The 20,512-nt window shown below is 38.8% G+C and overlaps 2 protein-coding genes across 3 annotated transcripts; both read right to left on the bottom strand.

Annotated features, from left to right (window-relative positions):
- Window positions 1-227: 227 nt before the first annotated feature.
- Window positions 228-16,888, bottom strand: ube4b (ubiquitination factor E4B, UFD2 homolog (S. cerevisiae)). Of its 2 annotated transcripts, XM_032572364.1 has the most exons (29): window positions 16,553-16,888; window positions 14,861-15,080; window positions 13,290-13,425; window positions 13,008-13,095; window positions 12,665-12,809; window positions 12,315-12,540; window positions 11,649-12,119; window positions 10,729-10,836; window positions 9,726-9,867; window positions 9,343-9,443; window positions 9,108-9,222; window positions 8,370-8,453; window positions 8,063-8,119; window positions 7,516-7,632; window positions 7,194-7,292; window positions 6,992-7,105; window positions 6,597-6,795; window positions 6,280-6,418; window positions 6,106-6,205; window positions 5,764-5,891; window positions 5,512-5,610; window positions 5,122-5,357; window positions 4,313-4,439; window positions 4,047-4,191; window positions 3,733-3,867; window positions 3,371-3,562; window positions 1,992-2,166; window positions 653-799; window positions 228-510 (listed from the first exon to the last, which is right to left on the bottom strand). In XM_032572364.1, the coding sequence occupies exons 1-29, from the start codon at window positions 16,574-16,576 to the stop codon at window positions 446-448; spliced, it is 4,134 nt and encodes a 1,377-aa protein (XP_032428255.1). In that variant the 5' UTR covers window positions 16,577-16,888; the 3' UTR covers window positions 228-445. The 2 variants fall into 2 exon arrangements, with proteins under 2 accessions (XP_032428255.1, XP_032428264.1); XM_032572373.1 differs by lacking the exons at window positions 10,729-10,836; window positions 11,649-12,119 and having other exon boundaries at window positions 16,553-16,887.
- Window positions 16,889-18,614: 1,726 nt separating this feature from the next.
- Window positions 18,615-19,684, bottom strand: rbp7a (retinol binding protein 7a, cellular). The gene is made up of 4 exons (XM_032572428.1): window positions 19,457-19,684; window positions 19,074-19,252; window positions 18,844-18,945; window positions 18,615-18,753 (listed from the first exon to the last, which is right to left on the bottom strand). The coding sequence occupies exons 1-4, from the start codon at window positions 19,527-19,529 to the stop codon at window positions 18,694-18,696; spliced, it is 414 nt and encodes a 137-aa protein (XP_032428319.1). The 5' UTR covers window positions 19,530-19,684; the 3' UTR covers window positions 18,615-18,693.
- Window positions 19,685-20,512: the final 828 nt, after the last annotated feature.

Below are 20,512 nucleotides of genomic sequence, written 5' to 3' on the forward strand. Positions count from 1 at the left end.
AGCACAAACATGAGCTGAAGAACACAAACAAGTTTACCAATATTCACACTCTACTTGGCTCTGCTCTCACTCGAGATTTTTTATAAACCAAGATGGTTTAAAAAAAACAGAGCGACCACTGTAAAGATGATCAATTAGCTTTTTGCAAATGGATTTCTGCTAAATTGTAATACATAAACCAGCAACTGTTAATTATCATTTGATATAATTCACACAAACTCAAGAGACAAACTCAAAAGTTTTAACTTTATTATGTTTTGCTTTTAGAACCATGATAATGGTTTGAGACAAAAAGGATAAATGCAAATAAAAATCCAATCAGGTATCCTTTTTTTTCCCCTCCACTCAAAATGTTGTTCTCATTGGTAGTAGTGACATTAAATTCAGATGATTTGGAAAGATCCCTTCAAATCAGTAACGCAGCCAGACACCAACGGAGGGTTTGTTAGAAAGGCCGAGCGCCCTGTTTCTCCCTCATCCAGGCGTGGATTCTCTCCTTCAGCTCAGGCACTGCAGGAGTAAAAAACACAAACAAAAACAAACACTTCCAAGTCAACAAATTTGAAAAAACCGCAAAAGTTGTTTCTTTCAGTGTTTGAGAACTTTTTACTATTCTTGGTCGTTCAATAAATATCCATCATAATGATGTTACCTGACTCCAGCATGCTCTCTGTGAGGGGCTGCCTGTTGAAGGGATCAGTGGGGGAGTTCAGCAGGTGGCGCAAGATGATGGATCTGTCCATAATGTTCCCAGAGGGCAGCATCACCGGGTCAGTCATCAGAGTGTCCATCAGAGGGTCTAAGGTAATATATATATGCAAGATAAGATTAGGAGAAAAATATAGTAAACTTTTTTTAATTATATATTTTTTTAATTCTGAAATGCAACATAAAATTGATACATTTTTCATTCTAAAGTTTAGAGCCTTTTAGTTTGTTTCCACCACATAGCCTTCAAATTTGTTCACCAGTTCAAACTGTGCATGGAGTTTAGAACCAGGCAGGTTGTCGGTTCTCAAAAACAAAGTGCGAATTACCCCAAAAAATCCATCCTAAACAGCTGAACAGGTGCACTGATAGGTGAACTAATATTACTAAGAAAACAAATGAACCAAATACCCAATAAAAACTTAAGAGTGCCCCTTATATATTGAAATGTCAGAGTTGTTTATATGAATCCTGTAGGTTACAAAAATAAAAACCAGGCGTGCGACATTGTAACGACACACACAGCTGTCACGCCCGAGTCCTGGATGACACACTCCCATCAACTGTGGTGGGCTGGCTGGCATATCTGGGAATCAAAGCTGGTATGCAGACCGCATTCTCTTTGTGGATTATATTAAGTCTGTGGTTACAGGATAGCTTTGCTCTAAGCTGTCTATATGATCCGTATGAGCTGCCAAAACCTGCAGCGAATGTCTGGAATTCAATGAAGACCCTCTCTATCTACACTGACCTGGGGGTCACACCGAAGCGGCTGTTTCCCCTGAGGGCAAAGGTTAATTTATGCACTGAATATGGATTCCAGAGTTCTGACTCCGCATTTACATATTACGATGTATTGCTTATGAACAACTCAGATTTGACATTGGAAAAAAAAAAATAACATTTGTGCTTCATTTACTTATGTATTGATGCATTGAAACATCAAGAATTCATTTTTCCGGTTGATTCTATAATATTTTTTTTTACAAAGTTTACAACTGTCTTGTTTATATCCTTAAATATTTTTTAAATTCCTAAGTAGATAATACTTATAAAACTTGATTTGTGGTTCTTTGGGTGGAGTCAGTTTAGAAGTAGGGATTTATAACTTCAGTTATATAATCCACGTTATATTATCTGTTCAAACAGACTTTATTCTTTATTGCAGGGAAATAATTGCAGAATATGTGCAAAATGCAGAAGACTGAGAATAAAGTACTGATTTTGCTTTGTAACAGTTACTAAACTCCCAAATATTAGCTTTGCTGATTGGAGAAACGAACCTTTGAACTCATCAGGTGCGTCACTGTAGTCCATCTCCGACTGGGAGTTCTTGGCGACTATTTCTTCCACCTTCTCGGATAGCAGCTTGAATTTCTCAATGGCAATAGAGGACTTAATACCAGCCTTTCTCATCTTGGAAATAACCTCCTCAAAAAGCTCCCGGCTGTATGATCGCTGCGAAGAAAACAAAGATCCACAACAGTATGCAGTGTTGTATAAAGTACTGGAATCTCAGAGTCAAGTAAAAGTACAAGTACCTCTCCAAAATACGACTTTGGTAAAAGTCGAAGTCACTGACTGAAATGTTACTTGAGTAAAAGTCTTAAAGTATCTGAAACTTCTTGTACTTAAGTATGGAAATTACTGTAAAAATGGATGTACTCAAGTAATGTAATGAAAAGTACAAGTAAAAAGTAAAACAAGGCAAGTTTGAATGACATTTCTTATATCTTGGTAAACTTGTCAAATAAACTTAAAATAATGTACCCAACCAAGTGCAGGCAAAATGAAACCTGCTAATAAATTGTTCCAGTTTTAAAGAGTAGCACATGTTAATGGTTTGTGGTTTTGAACTTGCATGCCTTTCCTATATTCGTTAAATTTAGTCTAAATTGCTATCGCTATGGCTTCTGTCCCCCATTGAACTAGGGTGACCAGACGTCCTCTTTTTCCCGGACATGTCCTACTTTTCAGACCTAAAAAGATGTCCGGGGGGAATTTAAAAATTGTCCGGGATTTTGGTCAATTGCCTCAAAACACATTACATAGCTTACAGTGGATTATAGGGCACGGCGCTGCGTGTCACGTAATCCCTGAGCCGCGTCAGTGCGGGCAGCACTCTTCTCTGTTCGACCCCCCCTCCCACCCGATGCAAGGTGTTCCGATTTCTGATTTCCCCAACAATGGGAGAAGCGAAACAGGTGTATCCTATTGGAGGTGATGAACAAGCCAGGCAAGCAGGCTACGACTTTGTTCGGTAGCCTGCTTGCTAATCAGTAGGTGGGGTCAAAACACTTCGTTTCTCTCTCTCGCTTTTTTGTAACGAGTAACTAAACCACACATTGAAAATGTATCGGAGTAAAAGTACGCAATTGAGTTCGGAAATATAGTGAAGTAAAAGTGAAAGTCATCAAACATTTTCATACTCCAGGAAAGTATGAAGTACTCCAAAATGTACTTAAGTAAAGTAGTGAAGTATTTTTACTTCGTTACTATACAACACTGACAGTATGTTAATGACATTGTGAAAGAGGAAAAGCAATTGCAGGGCCACCACTTTACCAGGTATAAGGGTAAACATTTTCAATAGAAATATTTCCAAATAAAACACTATAAATTTAGTCTCTGAATCAAAATCTTTAATGCAGTCAGTGCCAACCTGGTCATCTGCAATCGCTTTAGCAAAGCGGGCGCAATCCAGTTGAAGGTAGATGTCTGTGAGCTGGTCTAAGAGCTTTTTGGGCTCAAAGCCATATTTCTCTGGGTTCTCCACCTTCAGGTCCCGGCACTTGGGCCCACAGAGCTGCTGAAGGTTAAAGTTCAGCATAGCAGCTAAACGAGGTCCGAGCTCCTGTGTGGAGAAAAGAGGACGGGCTCAGAAATATTGTCTGGTTTGAGACCACCAAGTCAGGCTCATAATTTCGACTTTATGTGAACAATTAGTTTCTTATTATGGAAATAGCTTCACTTAATACATGGAGTGAATCTTGTAGAACGTGCAGAGGAAGCAGCAACACTCACAGGCCTGAGGAAGGGCTTCTGAACCTGCTTGGTTAGGATGTGGAACATTTCAACCGTTTCTGTAGCCAGCGCCAGATAAGAGCGAGACACTCGCTCGTCCTGAGTCAGCTGGGACTGGCGGCTCTGCTGCTGCTCCTGGAAGTTTGAAGAAGAAGAAGAAGAAAAAAAAAAACTGGTCGAATAAACTGTGCCTTAACATATCTGTTGCCACGTTTTGAAACTCAGAATAAACATGCACGAAAAAAATCCATCAATATTACTGCAACACAGCAGGGAGTTCTTGATTAAAAAAATAATAATAAAGTAGAGCAGACTCTGGGCAGCTGATCCCACTGCTCCTTATTCTTCATCTCTTCCTGAACTTCATGGATGCGCTTCAGGGACTCAAGGCTCTCGTCCAACAAGAAGGTGGTGTCGTTAATCAGCATGTTGATGTAGCGCACAAACTGCTTGCCAGAGCTGGGGGAGATGAGATGAGATACAAGCTCAAATCAGGTTTGAAACACCCAAAATGTCTCAGAATTAAGCGTCAACTGTTTATTTTTAATCACGTATCAATTTTTGTAATCGACAAACTCACTTGAACTCCTCCATGAAGGTGCCATGGTGAGCAATGTTCTGCCAGAGACTCTTGAAGATGGTACTGATATGGTACCGTATAGTGAACTTATCGTAGAACTCGCTGGTAGCACCAGTGTGCTCAACGTCTAAAGAGAAAAATGTAACGATTTAGTGAAATACTAAAGAGGAACATCTATATTTGTACAAAACCTGGACTTAAGTTAAAATTTTTTTAAAAGTACACACGATTCAGCTGACTAAATATTGTGACACAACTCTGTTTTTAACATTTAAGCTCACAAATTAGGAATAAATTATCCACAATGGAGTAGTTCAAAAGAGAAATAAAGTTGAATTTTGTAATTAAAATGGAAAAAGAAAACTCATTCAGTTTTAGAAGTGGTTGTTTAGGGTTGTCGACCTGCTGGAATGTCAAAACTCAGAGTTGACAAGTACATCAAACAAAAAGTAGAGTCCAACTAAGCAGCAAAACCTTTGGTAAAACTAAACTATCACCTATGTTACAAACATAAACATTTATGTTTATGTCTTAGAACCTTTCACTTAGAACCTTTTCACTGTTCTAAGTGAAAAGGTTGATTAAAATATTTTCAAAGCTGATATATTGGCTAATGAAGAGAAATATGAATAGATTCAAATCTATAGATACAAAAGTCAGAAATCAACTCAGTCCATTTTCATGATAACCTAAACGTGTATGCTGCCATCACTGTAAACAGATACAGATATTACACTACTAGGATTAGTCACCACACTAAATATAGGAGCACACAAAAGGGGAAACTCTTCAGTCAAAAGCAGACCCACCAGTGTAAAACTTCATGAGAGCAGGGACCAGGTGTTTGATGGACAACGGGTGGTTCTCCATCATTTCAGAGAATCTCTGAGTGCGAGGCTGTACAGCAGGGTTGGTGACAAACAGCACTTCCACCAACTTGGCTATAAGGTAGGGGTTCCGGATGTAGTGCTGACTGCAGATGAACACTACCAAGAAGGTGACAACATCCTGGACACACGGCTCATACAGAACCTGGGGAGAGTACCTGCAAGGAATAAAGAGGTAGTAAAGAAGGGAATTCTCTGAAGTACTATGTGCTGAAAAATGCAAATTATTCATACAGGTGAAATAAAACTTTGCAATGGAAATAAAATTATTTCATCCAATTTTATTATGTCTTAAACATGTGAAGGACTTACTGCACAACAAAAAGCAGAAACTCTGCCACGTCTTCAACGTAAAACTCCGGCAGAGCAGCAAAGCTTTTGGGAATCTCAGGGTTCAAAGGAAGGGTAATGCTGAAAAAAGGAGAACATTTTGTGGCATAATGTTTATTTTTGAAGAATGGCATGACCGACAGAAAAAAAAACAACAACATAAAAACAGTTGTTCTTTTTCTGTTAGCATTTCGACAAACAGTAGCATGGTCAGTCCGTGGTATGCCGACTCACTTGGGGTAGGCCTGGTCCACCATGCGAAGTATGAGCTGAATGACTGTGCTGTAAAACTGCAGACATCTGCGCAGCTGGTTCTCATCCAGAAGGCCCACGTCAGCGCACGCTTTGGCTCGCACCAGTTTCTGACAGGACAGTCACACATGATAAGCATCATGTCTCAGGAAATACGTTCCCTTGCATAATCGCTTGTTTTTCAGCACAAAGAACAAGTACGAGTGTCCAAACGGAGTCAATTCTGACAGCAGACAATCCTGGTGTGTCTGTGCCTTTAAGCCGGTCCCGAGGATTGGATCAATATATAGCAGACAGACGGTAAGAGAATCTACCAGGACTGACCTTGAGCTGGGTTTTACATCGTTTCAGCATTTCTCTGTGCCGACTGGCCAAAGGAGAGTCTTTCCATTGGCCCTCACTGTTTTTCAGCTCCTCTACAGTCCTAAAATGTGAAACAAGGTTATAAATAACTCACTAGATGAATAAAGTTATAACCGTTTGCCGTGTACAAACTACCTGTTGAGTTCACGGATGGCGCGCAATCTGCGGATGTAGCGCCGACAGCTTGGCAGGATGGACAAGTGATGAGTGTGAAGTGTCAAGAAAAAACACTCGGTGGGAAACTTGGCCTCTGAGAACTTTGAGGGATCCTCATCTGATGATGTTCACACAGACAAGAAAAAAACAAAAAAACATTATACTTATATAGATTCTATTTTAGTCAAAGGAATAATCTCTGCATCCTAAATAAAAAACAAAAGGTTGTATTTATTTTATTTACTTTGGGGTTTGACAATCCACTCTGAAAGTATTTTTCCTTTTTCTCTACTTACGCAGCTCAGCCATCCAGCTTTTTAGCTCCTCCATGGTGGCTTTAAGACGAGTCTCCTCCAGGCTGACAACAAGGCGACACCGTGGATGGAAAATGTAGTATGGGTCCACTGTCTCCAGTTTTATCTTCATGCTCAGCTGCTGCAGCACCCATAAGAAGTTGAGCATGAAGCCATCTGTCGAAACCAGCTTGTCATCAGTCTGAGACAAAGAGAGAGACAAAAAAAAAATGTCGCTCGAAAAACAAAACTTGTGAAAACCAGAGTTTTACTTAGAGGCATGTTACGGGTGCAAACTTTATCTTTGCAGTTTTGTTTTTTTTTGACACAAATCCGAAACTCAAATATCATGTTCAAGCTGCTGTTGTATGAATAAAGGATGTGTGTGCGCTACATACCTGCATCTGAGCTTTCTTCACATTGTAGTTGACTAGAGCTGCCATGTAGTTGAGAGCTAACTCGCGCGTTTCTCCGTTCAGCAGAATATTATGGAGAACTTTGAAAAGGTCACCCTGATAAAGGAAATAAATTATTATGATAAGAGATTAAGTTAAATAAAAGTAAAAACAATAAATTAAACAAGAACATGTGAAGACTCACCCTTGCTGACTCCAGATAGTGCTGCAACGACTGGCTGACAACTCGGGTGTTCTCCATGGTGATGGCTGGGCCAGAGAAATACTTGTCCCCTACTTTGGTCTAAACAAGAGAACAAGCTATTTTTGTTCAAAGTCCCAAAGGTTTAAGGAAATGATGGCAAAAAAAACATATATATTGCAAACATCCGAGCCTCAGTGCAAAGTACATAAATATCAAATATTTATTCTGTCTGCGCAGGAAGGATGTTGATTACAGTGATATTACGATTGTTAGACTTTTGATATATTGCGGTGAAATTATACAAGTTGAACGTGCAACTTACATCATCCTCTGCAAATACTGAAAGGCTAAAGAACGCCCCAAGGTAGGATAGTCTCTGAATCTCTCTGCCACAACCAGGGCTCAGAGGTTTGGGACACCACAGAGGAAGTGATGTTGCCTAAACAGAAGATGAAGAGTGACAGATTTACATGTTACACTAAATAATAAACAACAAACTGGGCATTTTCCAACCCAGAGTTTCTGGGTAACTTAACAACCCAGAATAAACCATTAAATATCATTATTATTATTAGTAGTAATTATCTTTAGAGTATTTAATTGTGCATTGTGGGTTAATAAACAAAAATGTATAAAATTAAAAACCAAGAACCAAAACTTAAATTGATTTGCATTTTTCACTTATATTTTTCATTTAAAAAATAACTTGATAACTTTAGCCATAGAAAAAAAAGTATCAAAGGAGAGTTTAAAATTACTTAATTATTTAATTGCAATAGAAAAAACATTTGTAGTTATTAAATTAAATGTTCATAAACAAAACAAAACAAAATCTCTCTCATAGCTCTGAAAATCATACTTGTACTCACCAAGTTGCACAAGGGATGAGTTTTTCCAAACTTAATTTCACAAAGCTCAGCTAATGCCTGTAGAAAATAAACAATCTTTGACTTCTTAAAACGTAAAAAGAAATATTAAACAACTTTAGCATTAAGTATTTGTCATCTGACAGTGAACGTCAACATTTTATTATTTCATCTGGATGAAATAAAAGGATCTGTCAAGTAGAAAAGCTGTCAGGTTTTTTTTGTGGCTTCTTCTCTCTTTGCTGCCAATTGTACTTTCTAAGTCTTACAATTATGATATTTCTCCCTTTCCGCTCTGCAGGCTTCTTACCATGAGGGGGAATTTAAAGTTGTCGCTGTCAAAGGAACATTCTTTCACTGCCAGAGCGAGCCCATGGAGTATGGGAATGAAGATCTGGAAGACATGTTTGGAAATGCTGGTGTTAATTAGTACTACAACTTTTAGTTTCTGTTGTTGGCTTCAGAGACGTTCAAAAGATTCTCTTATTATTTACATTTATAAATATGAAGTAAAACTATGAAACAGAATGAAATCATTCGGTATTGGTCATTTAAATGTAAAACACAAAATATGGTATTGTGGTGAGCCGACTTTCCTCTCAGCTTGCGTCATTACGGACTTAGATAAAATACAGTTGCTGGTTTGAAAATATTATGAAACTTTGGAGGTGAAATAGAGCCCCTTTAAGCTATACAGCAGAAATACTGTTATTGCTTGCAAGCGCAACATTCAAACTCTAGTAGAAGACTGAGAAGAGTCAACACACACAGCAACAGAAGAGTCCAGTCTGCGATTAAAACGCAGTGGAATCAGACCGATATATATCATTAATCTCAGACTCTTCCATCAGCGTTACAGGTTAGCAACTAAAGTCACTCAACACTGTCAACAGTGTCAAAAAATATGTTTTAGATATAAACAGCATATTGGAACCGATTAAATTTGTATTCAGAGGTAACACGGTAAAACTATAACTCGTGATTCTGCCCGAGTGTCTGAAATAAAATGGCAAGCTGGTCACTGAACATAGAAGGCCGTGCTCCCCACCTGTTTGAACACTTCCTCTTCCTGGTGGGTGATGCGCACCAGCTCCTGAATAAAGCCATACGGAAGGTTCCGACACAGCATGTAAGGTACCAGCAGAGACTGTTGGAGGGGGCTCCTACACGCAGTTAGAGGAGACAAAAGATAATTAACCTTCTCTGGATGCAAGGAGAAAGAGTAGTTGCTATGGAGACAAAATAAATAGCTGAAGAGGAAAAAAGTGAATGGTTCCACTCACCGAGGCTGAGTCAGAGCCCCCTGCAGGACAAGGGCAACATGGGAGATACACTGAGAGCGAATGTTGCTGAGAAGCTGGCTGACATTTGGTTGGCTGCACATCTGGAAAAATAAACAAGATAAAATATTTTCCTGGTTTTAAAATGGGAACGAGAAGATGGATTTCACAGAATCAGATCAAGATAATAATGTAATAATGTTCTTTGAACAAGACTGGAGCTCATCAGAAAGAAGACTTTAGCGTCAGTCATTAAGTCACACTTATTCATGAAAAAGGTCCAGAAATTAACAATGTTTTAATTCATCCTCTTAAGTCAGTTTTCTTATTTATCTGGAGATAAAGACACAAATACGAGAAATCTCCTCTTGCAGACAGTTGCCCACCTTGGGAGCTTTCCTCTCCTCCATGCCAACACTGTCAAAACGCTCAATGAGGTAGTTCAGCATCTCTGTCTCTTTGCATGCTTCAATGGTGAAACGGTCGCTGGCTGAATCGCATGACATCCCCCCTCCACAGGCACCCAGACTAAAAACAGACACATGAAATACAGAGAGAGGATTGTTAGAGAACAGAAGAAAACCCTGCTGTGTTCGGGAGAAGTTCCATCACATCAAACCATGATTTCAACAAACGCAAAACTCTGAAGGATCCTGCAAGGAAACAAGCTTATTAAATAGCATCGCAGGTCTCACCAGGGTTTCAAAGGGGGGCAAAAAGGGCTTAGAAGAGTTCAAATAATTAAATTGTTTGCAGCAAATCCTTGCAGGCAAAACTCACCTTTATCCGAGTCTCATGTCATTTCATTTCATTTATGCATTTACCAAAACAATGTAGAGATAAAAGCTCAAACTGCTGTTAGTGGTCAGCTGCAACATGGTACGAGTGGTTTCAAAGCCCAGTATGTATTACACAAAACTTGGTTATAAACATGCAATGCATCAATAAATCACCACTGCTCTCAAATATAATGTATGATAATACTCTAAAACAACACAGCTTTGTCAGGTTATAATGTGTAAAACCTAAGGACAAATGTTAGCAGTACAGGGATGCTAACTGTTACTGACAAACTATTTAAATCTATTAGCCAAAGATACAACAAAGTAAAATGGCACAATAAGCCACAAAAATGTCAAAATCAGAAAAAGGTTTTCCATCTAATCCCACCTGAGATGTTCTTTATCTTTATACTTACCACCTACATATAAAGAAACATTTAATAAACCATCCAACAGCTGGACGTCCATCAGTTTCTCTGTTCTGACTCATATATTTGCACAACCCTAGTGGTAAACCTGCTGGAGCCACTGGATGGACCATGCAGTAAGCACATCCATGTGCAAGCGTGCGCACACACGCATCAACACACACCGAGCATTGGTGTACCTGGACCCAAACTGAACCTGTGCAAAATCCTCCTCCTCCTCCTCAGACTCTTCATCACTGCTGTCTTGAGACATGTCAGAAAGGGCAAAAAACAGGAACGACAAGGGGCTGACAGGATGAGAAAAGGGAAGAGGTGAGAGAAAGAATGTATGGACAGGAAGAGAGAAAAAAAATAATAATTTGGAATGGTAATTACTAAAAGACATGGAGGAAAGTGGGACAAAGACAACAGTACAGCTTTGTAAGCCCTACTATGGATGTGTACTTGTAATATTTTTAAATATTTAAGCTTTTCAAAGTGCAGCTTTAACACAATAAGACAGCTACCCCCAGAAGCCAGGACACGATCTACTATAGTGAGACAAGGACATTTTAGCTAGGTCCCACTTAAAAACTTTAGACACATTTAGAAATGGATTTATCAGATCCAATTCCAAGAGTCAAATAGAATTTATATGCAAAACGATCAGGAACCCTTACTGCATTAAACTCCTGTCTGATTGTATGTCTGCCTCACTCTAAACAAGCCGTTTGTGCAGTCTATATTTACAAATGATTGCATTAAAATTAAAAATGGAATGTGTGTGTAATGACAATGGACCCAACATTTTTAGCACAACATTTGCTTGCTGGACCCAGTAACTTTTATTATCTAGCTCTTTGCTATTAGTGACCAATAAATCTCTAAGTTGTTGTATACCAGTAGTCAAAATCTTCAGCTAAAACAATCAGAGATTTGTCTGAGTGAAAAGTAACAAAACAGGCTGAGAAAAGAGAAAAGAAAATCGGCCCAACTTATAGATCAACACACGCCATGCCTAACATAAAACTGTGGGATTCACAAAATTATTTTTGTTCGTTTTTTATGTGTTTATTAAATAGATCATGCCAAACACACATACAAATGACAGATGAGATACCTAGATGATGGGATCCTGGCAGCAAAGGCAGCCTGTCGAGAACTCAGTCTGGGAGAAGGAGGCACAACGGGAAGGGGCGGGGAAGGGGGATGAATGCCTGAGCTGGGAGAGCTCAAAAGAAGGGACTGGGGGCTTAAAGGCGTTGCCGGAACCGGGGTGTTTGGAGGAACGGAGGGCACAGCTGGGCTGGGAGAAAGACCAGGGAAACTATATCCTCTGTAAACTGGGCTCAAGGGAGTAGAAGCCACCCAGGGAGTGGTGACAGAGTAGGGTCGATATCTCTGAGAGATGGGCATGGGGGTAGATGACGGATTGAGGGTGTGCCTGGTACCGGCAGTGGCAGGTGGGCTGGGGGGAACTACAAACTGTGGCGTAGAGGGTGGAGCAGGTGCAGCAGGGGTAGAGAGAGACGGGCAAGTCCTCTCTGCTGCATTCAACGCCATTGGATGAGGACTATCGCACCCATACAAACTGTGGATAGCATTGATAACAAGATCATCATTGGCAAAAAGGGTCTGTTGACAATGAAACCAGGGCAGAAAAAAATGACAAGAAAATCCACAAAGGAACTTCATGATCAATTTTTTTTTTTTAAATCAGCAATCTACTTGCGTTTCTGAAATATACACAGTTCATGTGCAAAAAACCGTGAGTCTGGGTATTTACCTGGACAGAGAGCTGGCTCCAAAAGACCCAGCACTGGGGCCCATCGGGCTGCCGCCTTGGCTAGAGGGCTGCACCAGCGTCAGTCGGTGGTCGGAGGATTTCGCTGCCGCAATGGGCTGAGAGGTGGCGGTCAAGCTGGCGAACGGGTTGTGGACATTTGACTGGGATGACATCATTAAGACTTCCATCAGGATCTGGCTGATGAGGTCTTTGAAGTCAGAGTACACTGCAAGATTCACAAAAAGTGCAACAAACAATTTATTTGAGGCAGAAATAAAAAGTAAATGTTTTTAATTTACAATAAAATAACTACAGTTGTAATGGCAGACAAAGACAGTTCAGAAAAATACCATCTTTAGGGTTCTGGTGAAAATCTGCAGCTAGTGAAGGGAGAAAGATGACATCTCTGTCCTGCTCCTTCCACGATACGCGGAGGATTTTACAAATCAAGTGCAGAGCCTGATCTTCAGAGACATCAGAGTTTGCAGAAGTTTCCTGAAAAAGCAGAGAAAATCTTTTCACTGACTATAACCACTCCGGTTGATCAGGTGACAGATATGCTTCCAGGAATGAAAGTTACCAAAAGTGAAACAAAAAAAGAGCCTAGTCAGAAGTAAACAACCGTGTTTAATCTGAAGGTCTAAACAATAATGTTATGTTAAAGCCTGATTTTTGATTAACACAACCCTTTACCTTTTCAGTTAAGTTTCTCTTCTCCCTGCGATCACTGTCCTCCACCTCCATGTTCTCAATCCCTGAGTCCACATCCACCTGGGACATGCTGCAGAAAAGACCGAATGTGTTAAAACTCAGCAGGCTTGTGAATATCCTACAAACATTTTAAGCCAATTAGTTTATCCCAACATTTCTTTTCCAGATGATTAATAAAACATTTTTACAGCTACTTTTTTATATAACAAACAGTATCTTACGGGAATACTGTAGCAAACGTCAATAATAAAAAAAAAACTTTACCTCTTTTCACAGGAGGCAGGGTCAATGTCCATGCTCTGCGATCGAGACAAACTCTGAGACTGTGTCTCAAGGCTGTTGGAGGGGGAGCTGGAGAGGGAGCTTACACCTTCGCTGCTCTGACTACCATATGCCACCCCTGCAGGAACATTAGTCAAAAAAAAAAAAAGCCCAAAATTATTAATATATCTGCCATATTTCATTTTAAAAATCAGAATTCAACCAATGAGTTTACTTCTGACAGAAAATTAGGCCGACATCTCTCAAAAGATAATGAACAATGGAGAAGGAGCACTAGTTTTGACAACAGTAATTCAGCTTTATTTATATTTTATTGAGAAAAAGCAAACGGGTCTCAAAAATTATTATTATTATTATTATTATTATTATTATATCAACCAAAAAAAATCTTTGTTGGCAATGAATTCCTTTTTATAATTGCAGGTTTTCAGTGGTATTTTGACAATTTATCCTCTGGTGTTGAACTCCAAGCCTTTGAGGTCAGAATGCCTCATTGCTGTTTCCCTAATCCTCAGCTTTCCCCACAGACTCTTTATCAGACTGAGGTTAGGCCCTTGGCTGCGCCAACATGAAATGTACATTTTTTTCAATCAAAACAAAAACATAAACAACATTTTACAGATTACTTTACATGATTCTTCCAGGGGTATGAATAATTTTGGGCCTAACTATAAATTTAAACATCTGAGGCAAAACAAAATGTGTGTCAGCAGCCTGAACATTTTTTTTTAAAGCCATATGCCTAAGAGGAGAAGAAAGACAGAGAAAGACAGGAGTATTCTATCCTTGATCAGTTGGGAAAGACTGAAAGTGTAAGGCTATGAAAAGCAAAGTAGCTGCCAGAGTTAACCAACTCTGAAACCACAAGTACCTCACGCATGTTTACTACTTTGCTTTTAAGCTTTGCTCTGTGTGCAACATGATTATAGGTCAGAATTACCCTAAAGAAATTTAATGGTTGCTAGGAGGCTGGAATTATATTGAAAATATTTATTTAATCATTTAAGCTACATCCCTTGGAAGCTTAGCCAATAGCCAAGTAGAAAAGTAAAAATGAAATGTGTATTAAGAGATATTATTGGCTCTTTCAAGCAGGTTTAGGTAGCAGAAAGCACAACCAATGTCTACCCAGAAAATGCCAGGAAATGTATGTGTCCATATGAGCAATAGTAGTGCAAAACACAGAGAAAAGCCTAAATTTCCCCTCTGCCCTACCTTGTCTACCCTTTATGTCTCATATAAAGTGATCACAGCAAGCCCATTGTTATTCAATTTTCTCATTTTTATCCCTCAAATATATAAAGGCTGCAATAATTAAGATTCCTTACAAAAATCTTGCTCAGACAACAAGTTTTTATCCTGTGTGGCTTACAGAAAATATATTGCCCAGGCTAATTACAGATAAGTACAGGGTTGAGCAAAAGTTCACAAAATATGGTGCTACACATATAACTGTTAGATGATAATGTTTAACCCAAAACACTTCTGGCAGTTAAAGTCATCAGAATAAAATGCCAGAGTGCAGCCATAACCAATAAACTTTGATTACTTACCAGAGGTGCCCATAGGGGATGTGGCAGGGGTACCACTGTGGACATTGAGACCCAATGACTGAGAGGCAGCTGGTGGTACAGGTTGGGGTGAGACGCCTGAGGGGCCAGGGAGGGGTCCAGGTGGAGTCTCTCTCTGTGGGGACGTGAGAGGGGTGCTTAGGGGGGTGCTGGGTTGCGATGTCGGTCCTCCTGCCAGCCGTGCCAGCCGCCTTCTGCGAATCTTTAATAAAAAATAAAAATGATAAATTCAGAGAAAGTGAAGCAGATATACAAAACTATCCAGCCAGCTGAAATATTTTCAGGCAGTTTCTGATTAATTACACAGTATTACTCCCTATTCATGATTATTGTAAGGCATGTCTATGTGAAGTTGAAGAGATAAGGTTTTATTTTTATCAAGCGGTTGTAAAGGGAGTAATAAGATAGGCAAAATGCCCAAGGTTGTGGGGCAACTGAGCAATGCCCTTGCCATTTGGCCTTTACGTAATGACAATAATCAAGTTTTTAACTTCAAACCTCTTCACAGTGGGTACTATAAGGTAATGGTTAGGCAATGAGGAAATTCAGGATGAAGAAAACCTAAAGTTCTGCAGGACTCCTTAACCAAACCATTTCAGCAGATATTTGCACTTAACATGCACCAAATCCTACAGAAGATTTAAAACTGACAATTCGGTAGTTTTTATTTTATTTAGTATTAATCTTGTTTTTATCTTACTGGAAGGTGTAAAAATACATTCCAATTGTTTTCATTTTTTTCAAATTTACCTAAACTTGAAAAATTATCAGATGAAATTATACGTAGGAAACCTATATTTTTCAGACATCCACTGTGTAAACTGAGGCTGGTTGTGTTGGACTGGAATTAAACTATTACTTATTTTAAGATATTTACAAACAATGTAGTTCTGTATAATTTTTTAAGCCTAAAAATAGTTAAAATGCGCAACATTGTAAACAGAGTCAGAACGTGGAGCTAAAAGGATGACAGTATATTTTCTGTATAGTAATCTAAGGTTAGGAAAAGCAGTGCATGTTTTGTCTGAGGTCTAAAGGGAGCAGCCCCGTCAACACTACTATGGTGGTCCACTGTTTTTATGTTTGTTTGCCCCTTTCTGCTGAGTCGTTTCTCAAACACTGCTAGCAAGTCAACGCTAGCAGCAGTAAGAAATTTTACCGTTAGAACAAGTGGAATAACACAAACTTAAAACTAAAAAAGTATCCATGTTAGAAGTGAAAATGACCAGCTGTATAAATAAGTCTTTCGTTGAGTTTATTAAAAAAAACACACAAAAAAACACCGTTAAGCACAGCGTGTGAGCTAACATTAACCAGTTAGCACTGTGCTCCTGCTAAATGACACGGCACAGGCAGTTACACGACTCTCCACTGATTTCTTCAACATAATATTTCAATTATGAATTTACTTAATTTAAAAAAAATTAGGAGCCGAGTTGTTCAACTCGGACATAACTGTCTTTCTAATAAGAGAACTGTAGAATCAATCAACTGAGCGAGTGATTCCTTCCTTTGACGTTAAGCTAACATCTCTGTTACCTTTTGTAGCAACCAGGCTCGCTCTACAACTCCTAAAAGCTTGCGAGACGAAATGTTAGGACTGAAAATAACAACATCAATGTAGTGACGCTTCGCTCCGTATATATTAAGGGCATTCATCCATTGTCACCTTACCTCGTCTGCGCTCAACTCCTCCATCCTGGCAGCTAAGCCAGCTAGCTATTTCACTTTCAGTTGCTTCGGAGTGCCAGCCAGAACCAGCTAGCTAGCTAGCTTCGATTAGAACTGAATATGCATAGTTTAACACGTTCAACGAATAGGTGTCAGTCTTGATTGTCGCCAAGGTAAAAACTAGGACGCCGATATATGGTAGATGGCGAGATGCGGATCTTTCAAAGCGTCTCTGGTTTGGTAGATTTTCTACCGAGAATCAAACAAAAAGAAAAGTAGCTAGCTATTATATACGTCAAAATACAACAGCGGCCATTTTGGCTCTACTCCACGTCACGTGATCTCAGAGAGCTCAGGAGGAGTGTTGCGTCACTGCGTCGAAAATATTCTTTGGGCATTGGCGTACTGGAGGAGCAATCTAGTACTTTAATGTATTTTAATCTAGTAATTTACTGATCATTTGTGTATTTCGGTGTGCATGCTTAGTTATGGCAGGATTGTTCCTCTATAAACATTCAGTCTGCATCGCCTTTTTCTTTTTTTTTTTACGTAGATTTCGCCTTGAGTTATGAACAAGCAAGACACTTTTTTTATATAACGCCAGCTTTCGCGCATATTTTCAAATGAAACCTTTTTACCCAAGATATTTACACGAGAGAGGATTTGGGCAACTGAAAAAAATAATAATTTTGGCTTAATATCTAAGTCATCAATCAATAAAGTAATCTCTTTTTTCCTCCAAAAGATGCCTTTTTTTATTTAAATTAAATCAAAAATGCTTTATTAGTCCCAAAGGAAAGCTAAGTAATTCAATTCAAATTAATTTGAAATTAGAATGATTAAAGTCAGAATTCTGACTTTTTTCAGCAGCCCTATTTTGAGCGTGAAAGTCTCGAGACTTTTATGCTCACTTTACGTCAACATATTATGAGCAAAGGTTAAAAAGTAATAGAAAACTAACACACATTTCCAATGTTATTTGTCCAACAAACAATTTTCTGCAGACATGGGAAGTTTTGTTTCTGTTGAAATGGGCAAAAATGCTTATACCATTGCATTTAGTGTTGTGTTCTAAAATAATTTTCACATTTGTAAACTTGATTGGTCTGGTTTTAAACTCTATGTTTACTCTTGTTGTTGTTGTTGTTGTTTTGCTGGGTAACCAAGAACCTATGGTGCCTCAGCTGAAACTGTGAAGTCCAAAAAGCAACAATAGCTCAGTTATGTTTTGAATGAATTGAACTTATCTCACTGTTGTAAAAAATGAAAATACCTGGAACTAAGGATCGTTCCCGTCTTGTAAACAAACATTTGTAGTTGTTCATGGTTATACAGGGAATTGAAAAGTATTCTTTATATTTGTTTTAAAAAAAAGTTCTACCTGCAACCACAAACCTTAATGTATTTATTGCCATTTTAAGCACAATGGGTTGGATATCTGTGAATTTGGAGGAAAGGGAGATATTTGTTTTTAAAATCAAATATCTGAAAAGTGTGGCATGCATTTGAGGTTATCCCCACTGAATCAATATTTCGGGTCTATTTCAAATCTCAATCCGCTAGCGGTCTGAATAATTTTGGTCTTAACCACATAGAAAGTAGATTTACACCTCTTACTTTCACTTTTTTTGATGGACAAATATCACAAATTACAGCTTTTATTTAAACAAAATTTATTTAGCAAAATTCAAATCGTACAAAAATGTATCTCAAACATATTTTAGTATATCTTACATTTCTTTTAAAAATATCTACATGAATAAGAGTTTTACATTTAAAACAATAAATGCAAATTGAACAGAACAGCTCTCAAGGAGGAATTTCGAACAAGAGAAAAGCCAAAAGCACCTTTAATCTGTTTTCAGCCAGCTGAAACAAGTTACGAAACATTCCTGATGCTTCATCTTATAAGCTTGAATGTAGCTTCAGTATGCAGTGTAAAAAGTGGTGTAGTGGTGCCATCTAGTGGGGTAGGTTTGTGTCTTGAAAAAGCTACATCTGTTGTTCCTGATCTGAGTCCCCCCATAGCCCCTGACAGTCTCTAGACTGGTGTGGCTCTCTTTTCTTCAGGGTCAGCAGTTGTGGATCGGACGCATGCTGTCTTCCAGCACCGAGCGAATTCTCCTTAAACATCTCCTTCCTCTTTACTCGTTTACATTCTTCTTAAACACCTGCTTGCAGACTTCTCCATCACAGTACAGTTCCTGAGGTGGAAAATGTGACAGAAATGTTTAGTGAATGTGAACCACATGAAATTAAGACAAGTCGAAATTTCTTTGTAATTTCATTCCTACCAGATGGAGCTTGTCGCCTTCGACCCAGTGAGCCCAGCCGCGGTTCTTCTTCTCTCCAATCTGCTCACACTTTTGTTTATTCCCCTGCCACGTCACTGTCGACTGCGCAGACGGAAAACAGGCAAAATAAACGAGAGAGAATAATCAGAATGGGAGCAAAAAAATTAGGTCAGCACATTTCATGCTTCATACAAACACCTTTGAGTGGTACGTTTAACATCAGTCCTCACCTTGATGTGCCTGTTGTCCAGTCCCTTTGTGAACTCCTCAAACTCTTGACCGATTTTGAAGGAGATAGCATAGTTTCTGAAGGTGCTGAGAGTTTTGATGATATACTGGTCTCCCTGCCGCTCAATCACCTTTTTCAGCTTCAGCCGCAGGGCAATCTTTCTCAAATAAGTACTGATACCTGGAATAGTGAAGGAATGTATTAGGAATACTTTTGCATACTCTTGCCACAGACTCATGAATAAAATAATAACCCTGGTGTAAAATCCAAGCTCAATTTTTCTTTGTATATTTGTGTATTCACAGCACAAACAAATTTTCAGTTGTTTTTTTTTTTCTTTTAAGTTTTTATCCTATGGAGTACTTTTTTTAAATTCAAACTCACCAAGTGCACTCATGTAGCCGTCGAAGTTGACATTGCTGATCATGTCCCATGTTCCACACAGACTGGTAGGCATGCTGATTTCTCTTAGTTTCCTTCTTCAGGGGGTTTACTAGGAGCAAACTGTGATCTCTGAACTGGTGATCCAGTGCAGATGAGCCTTAATAAGTGCTGCTCTCAGAAAGTTCCCGTGACACACAGGTGGGTGTGTCATCCCTCCTGTTTCTGTTGACGTTAAGATCATGTGAGGATGCAGGAGGCACTCTCGTCACTACCTGGATGGTAATGGAAAGCAAAGACTTGTCAGACAGGTTCGCTGTCAGACAACTTTTTAAGCTAAGGAATTAAAACACAAATAAAAGAAAAAAACAGACCTCGTTGTTTACTGTCAGAGAATTCTACCGATATTTAGCTAAAAAATATGTGAATTTTGTGAATTAATTTTAAATAATGTGAAATATCCTATTCTAATATTATGCAAGCAACTAATTTAATGTTTTAATTTTTATTAACAATTAAATTTAAACTGCAGCAAATCTCTCCTGACCTCAAACCAATTTAAGTTACATTGTTATCAATGTCATACAACAGTCTACAGCAAAATGGCAAACTTTTCTGAGCAGCAGCAAATTGAAATTGACAAATAGACACACTCGAGCACAAAGTGTGGAAGAAATTCAGTTTTCAAGAAAACAAACATCACCTTGTTGTAGGTTAAAAAACAAGGGCCACTAGCGTTTTCCTGGAACGCTGTTGCTGAGGTGTTGTCTGTTCTATGAAAAAAAAAAACACAAGTCTGGGATGACTCCACAGTGTTACAGCAATTTTCAAGAGAGTGGAGGCTTTGATGCAATCTTGGATTTCACACATTAACTGCAAAGTTAATCATTTTCCTCTGTGATGAAGTTAATCCTTTATTCTAACCAAATGCTTTCAAAATAATTATCTTTTTGTGTGATAGCATGATAACTTAACTTCCTCTAACCAACATTTTCAGAGGTCTGAGTGGAACTGAACGTTCTACAATCAATTAAATCAAACCTCAAATGTGCCAAAACA

The sequence above is a fragment of the Xiphophorus hellerii genome, chromosome 1, assembly GCF_003331165.1.
Source record: "Xiphophorus hellerii strain 12219 chromosome 1, Xiphophorus_hellerii-4.1, whole genome shotgun sequence".
Lineage (NCBI taxonomy): Eukaryota > Metazoa > Chordata > Actinopteri > Cyprinodontiformes > Poeciliidae > Xiphophorus > Xiphophorus hellerii.

Coding starts and splice junctions, on each gene's coding strand:
- ube4b (XM_032572364.1), bottom strand. CDS start 16,576: ATGGAGGAGTTGAGCGCAGACGAG. Junction 12,810..13,007: donor AGAGAAACTTAACTGAAAAG/GTAAAGGGTTGT, acceptor CTGCTTTTTCAG/GAAACTTCTGCAAACTCTGA. Junction 10,837..11,648: donor GCCAGGATCCCATCATCTAG/GTATCTCATCTG, acceptor TCATCCTGTCAG/CCCCTTGTCGTTCCTGTTTT.
- rbp7a (XM_032572428.1), bottom strand. CDS start 19,529: ATGCCTACCAGTCTGTGTGGAACATGGGACATGATCAGCAATGTCAAC. Junction 19,253..19,456: donor CGGCTACATGAGTGCACTTG/GTGAGTTTGAAT, acceptor TCACTATTCCAG/GTATCAGTACTTATTTGAGA. Junction 18,754..18,843: donor AAGGCGACAAGCTCCATCTG/GTAGGAATGAAA, acceptor TTTCCACCTCAG/GAACTGTACTGTGATGGAGA.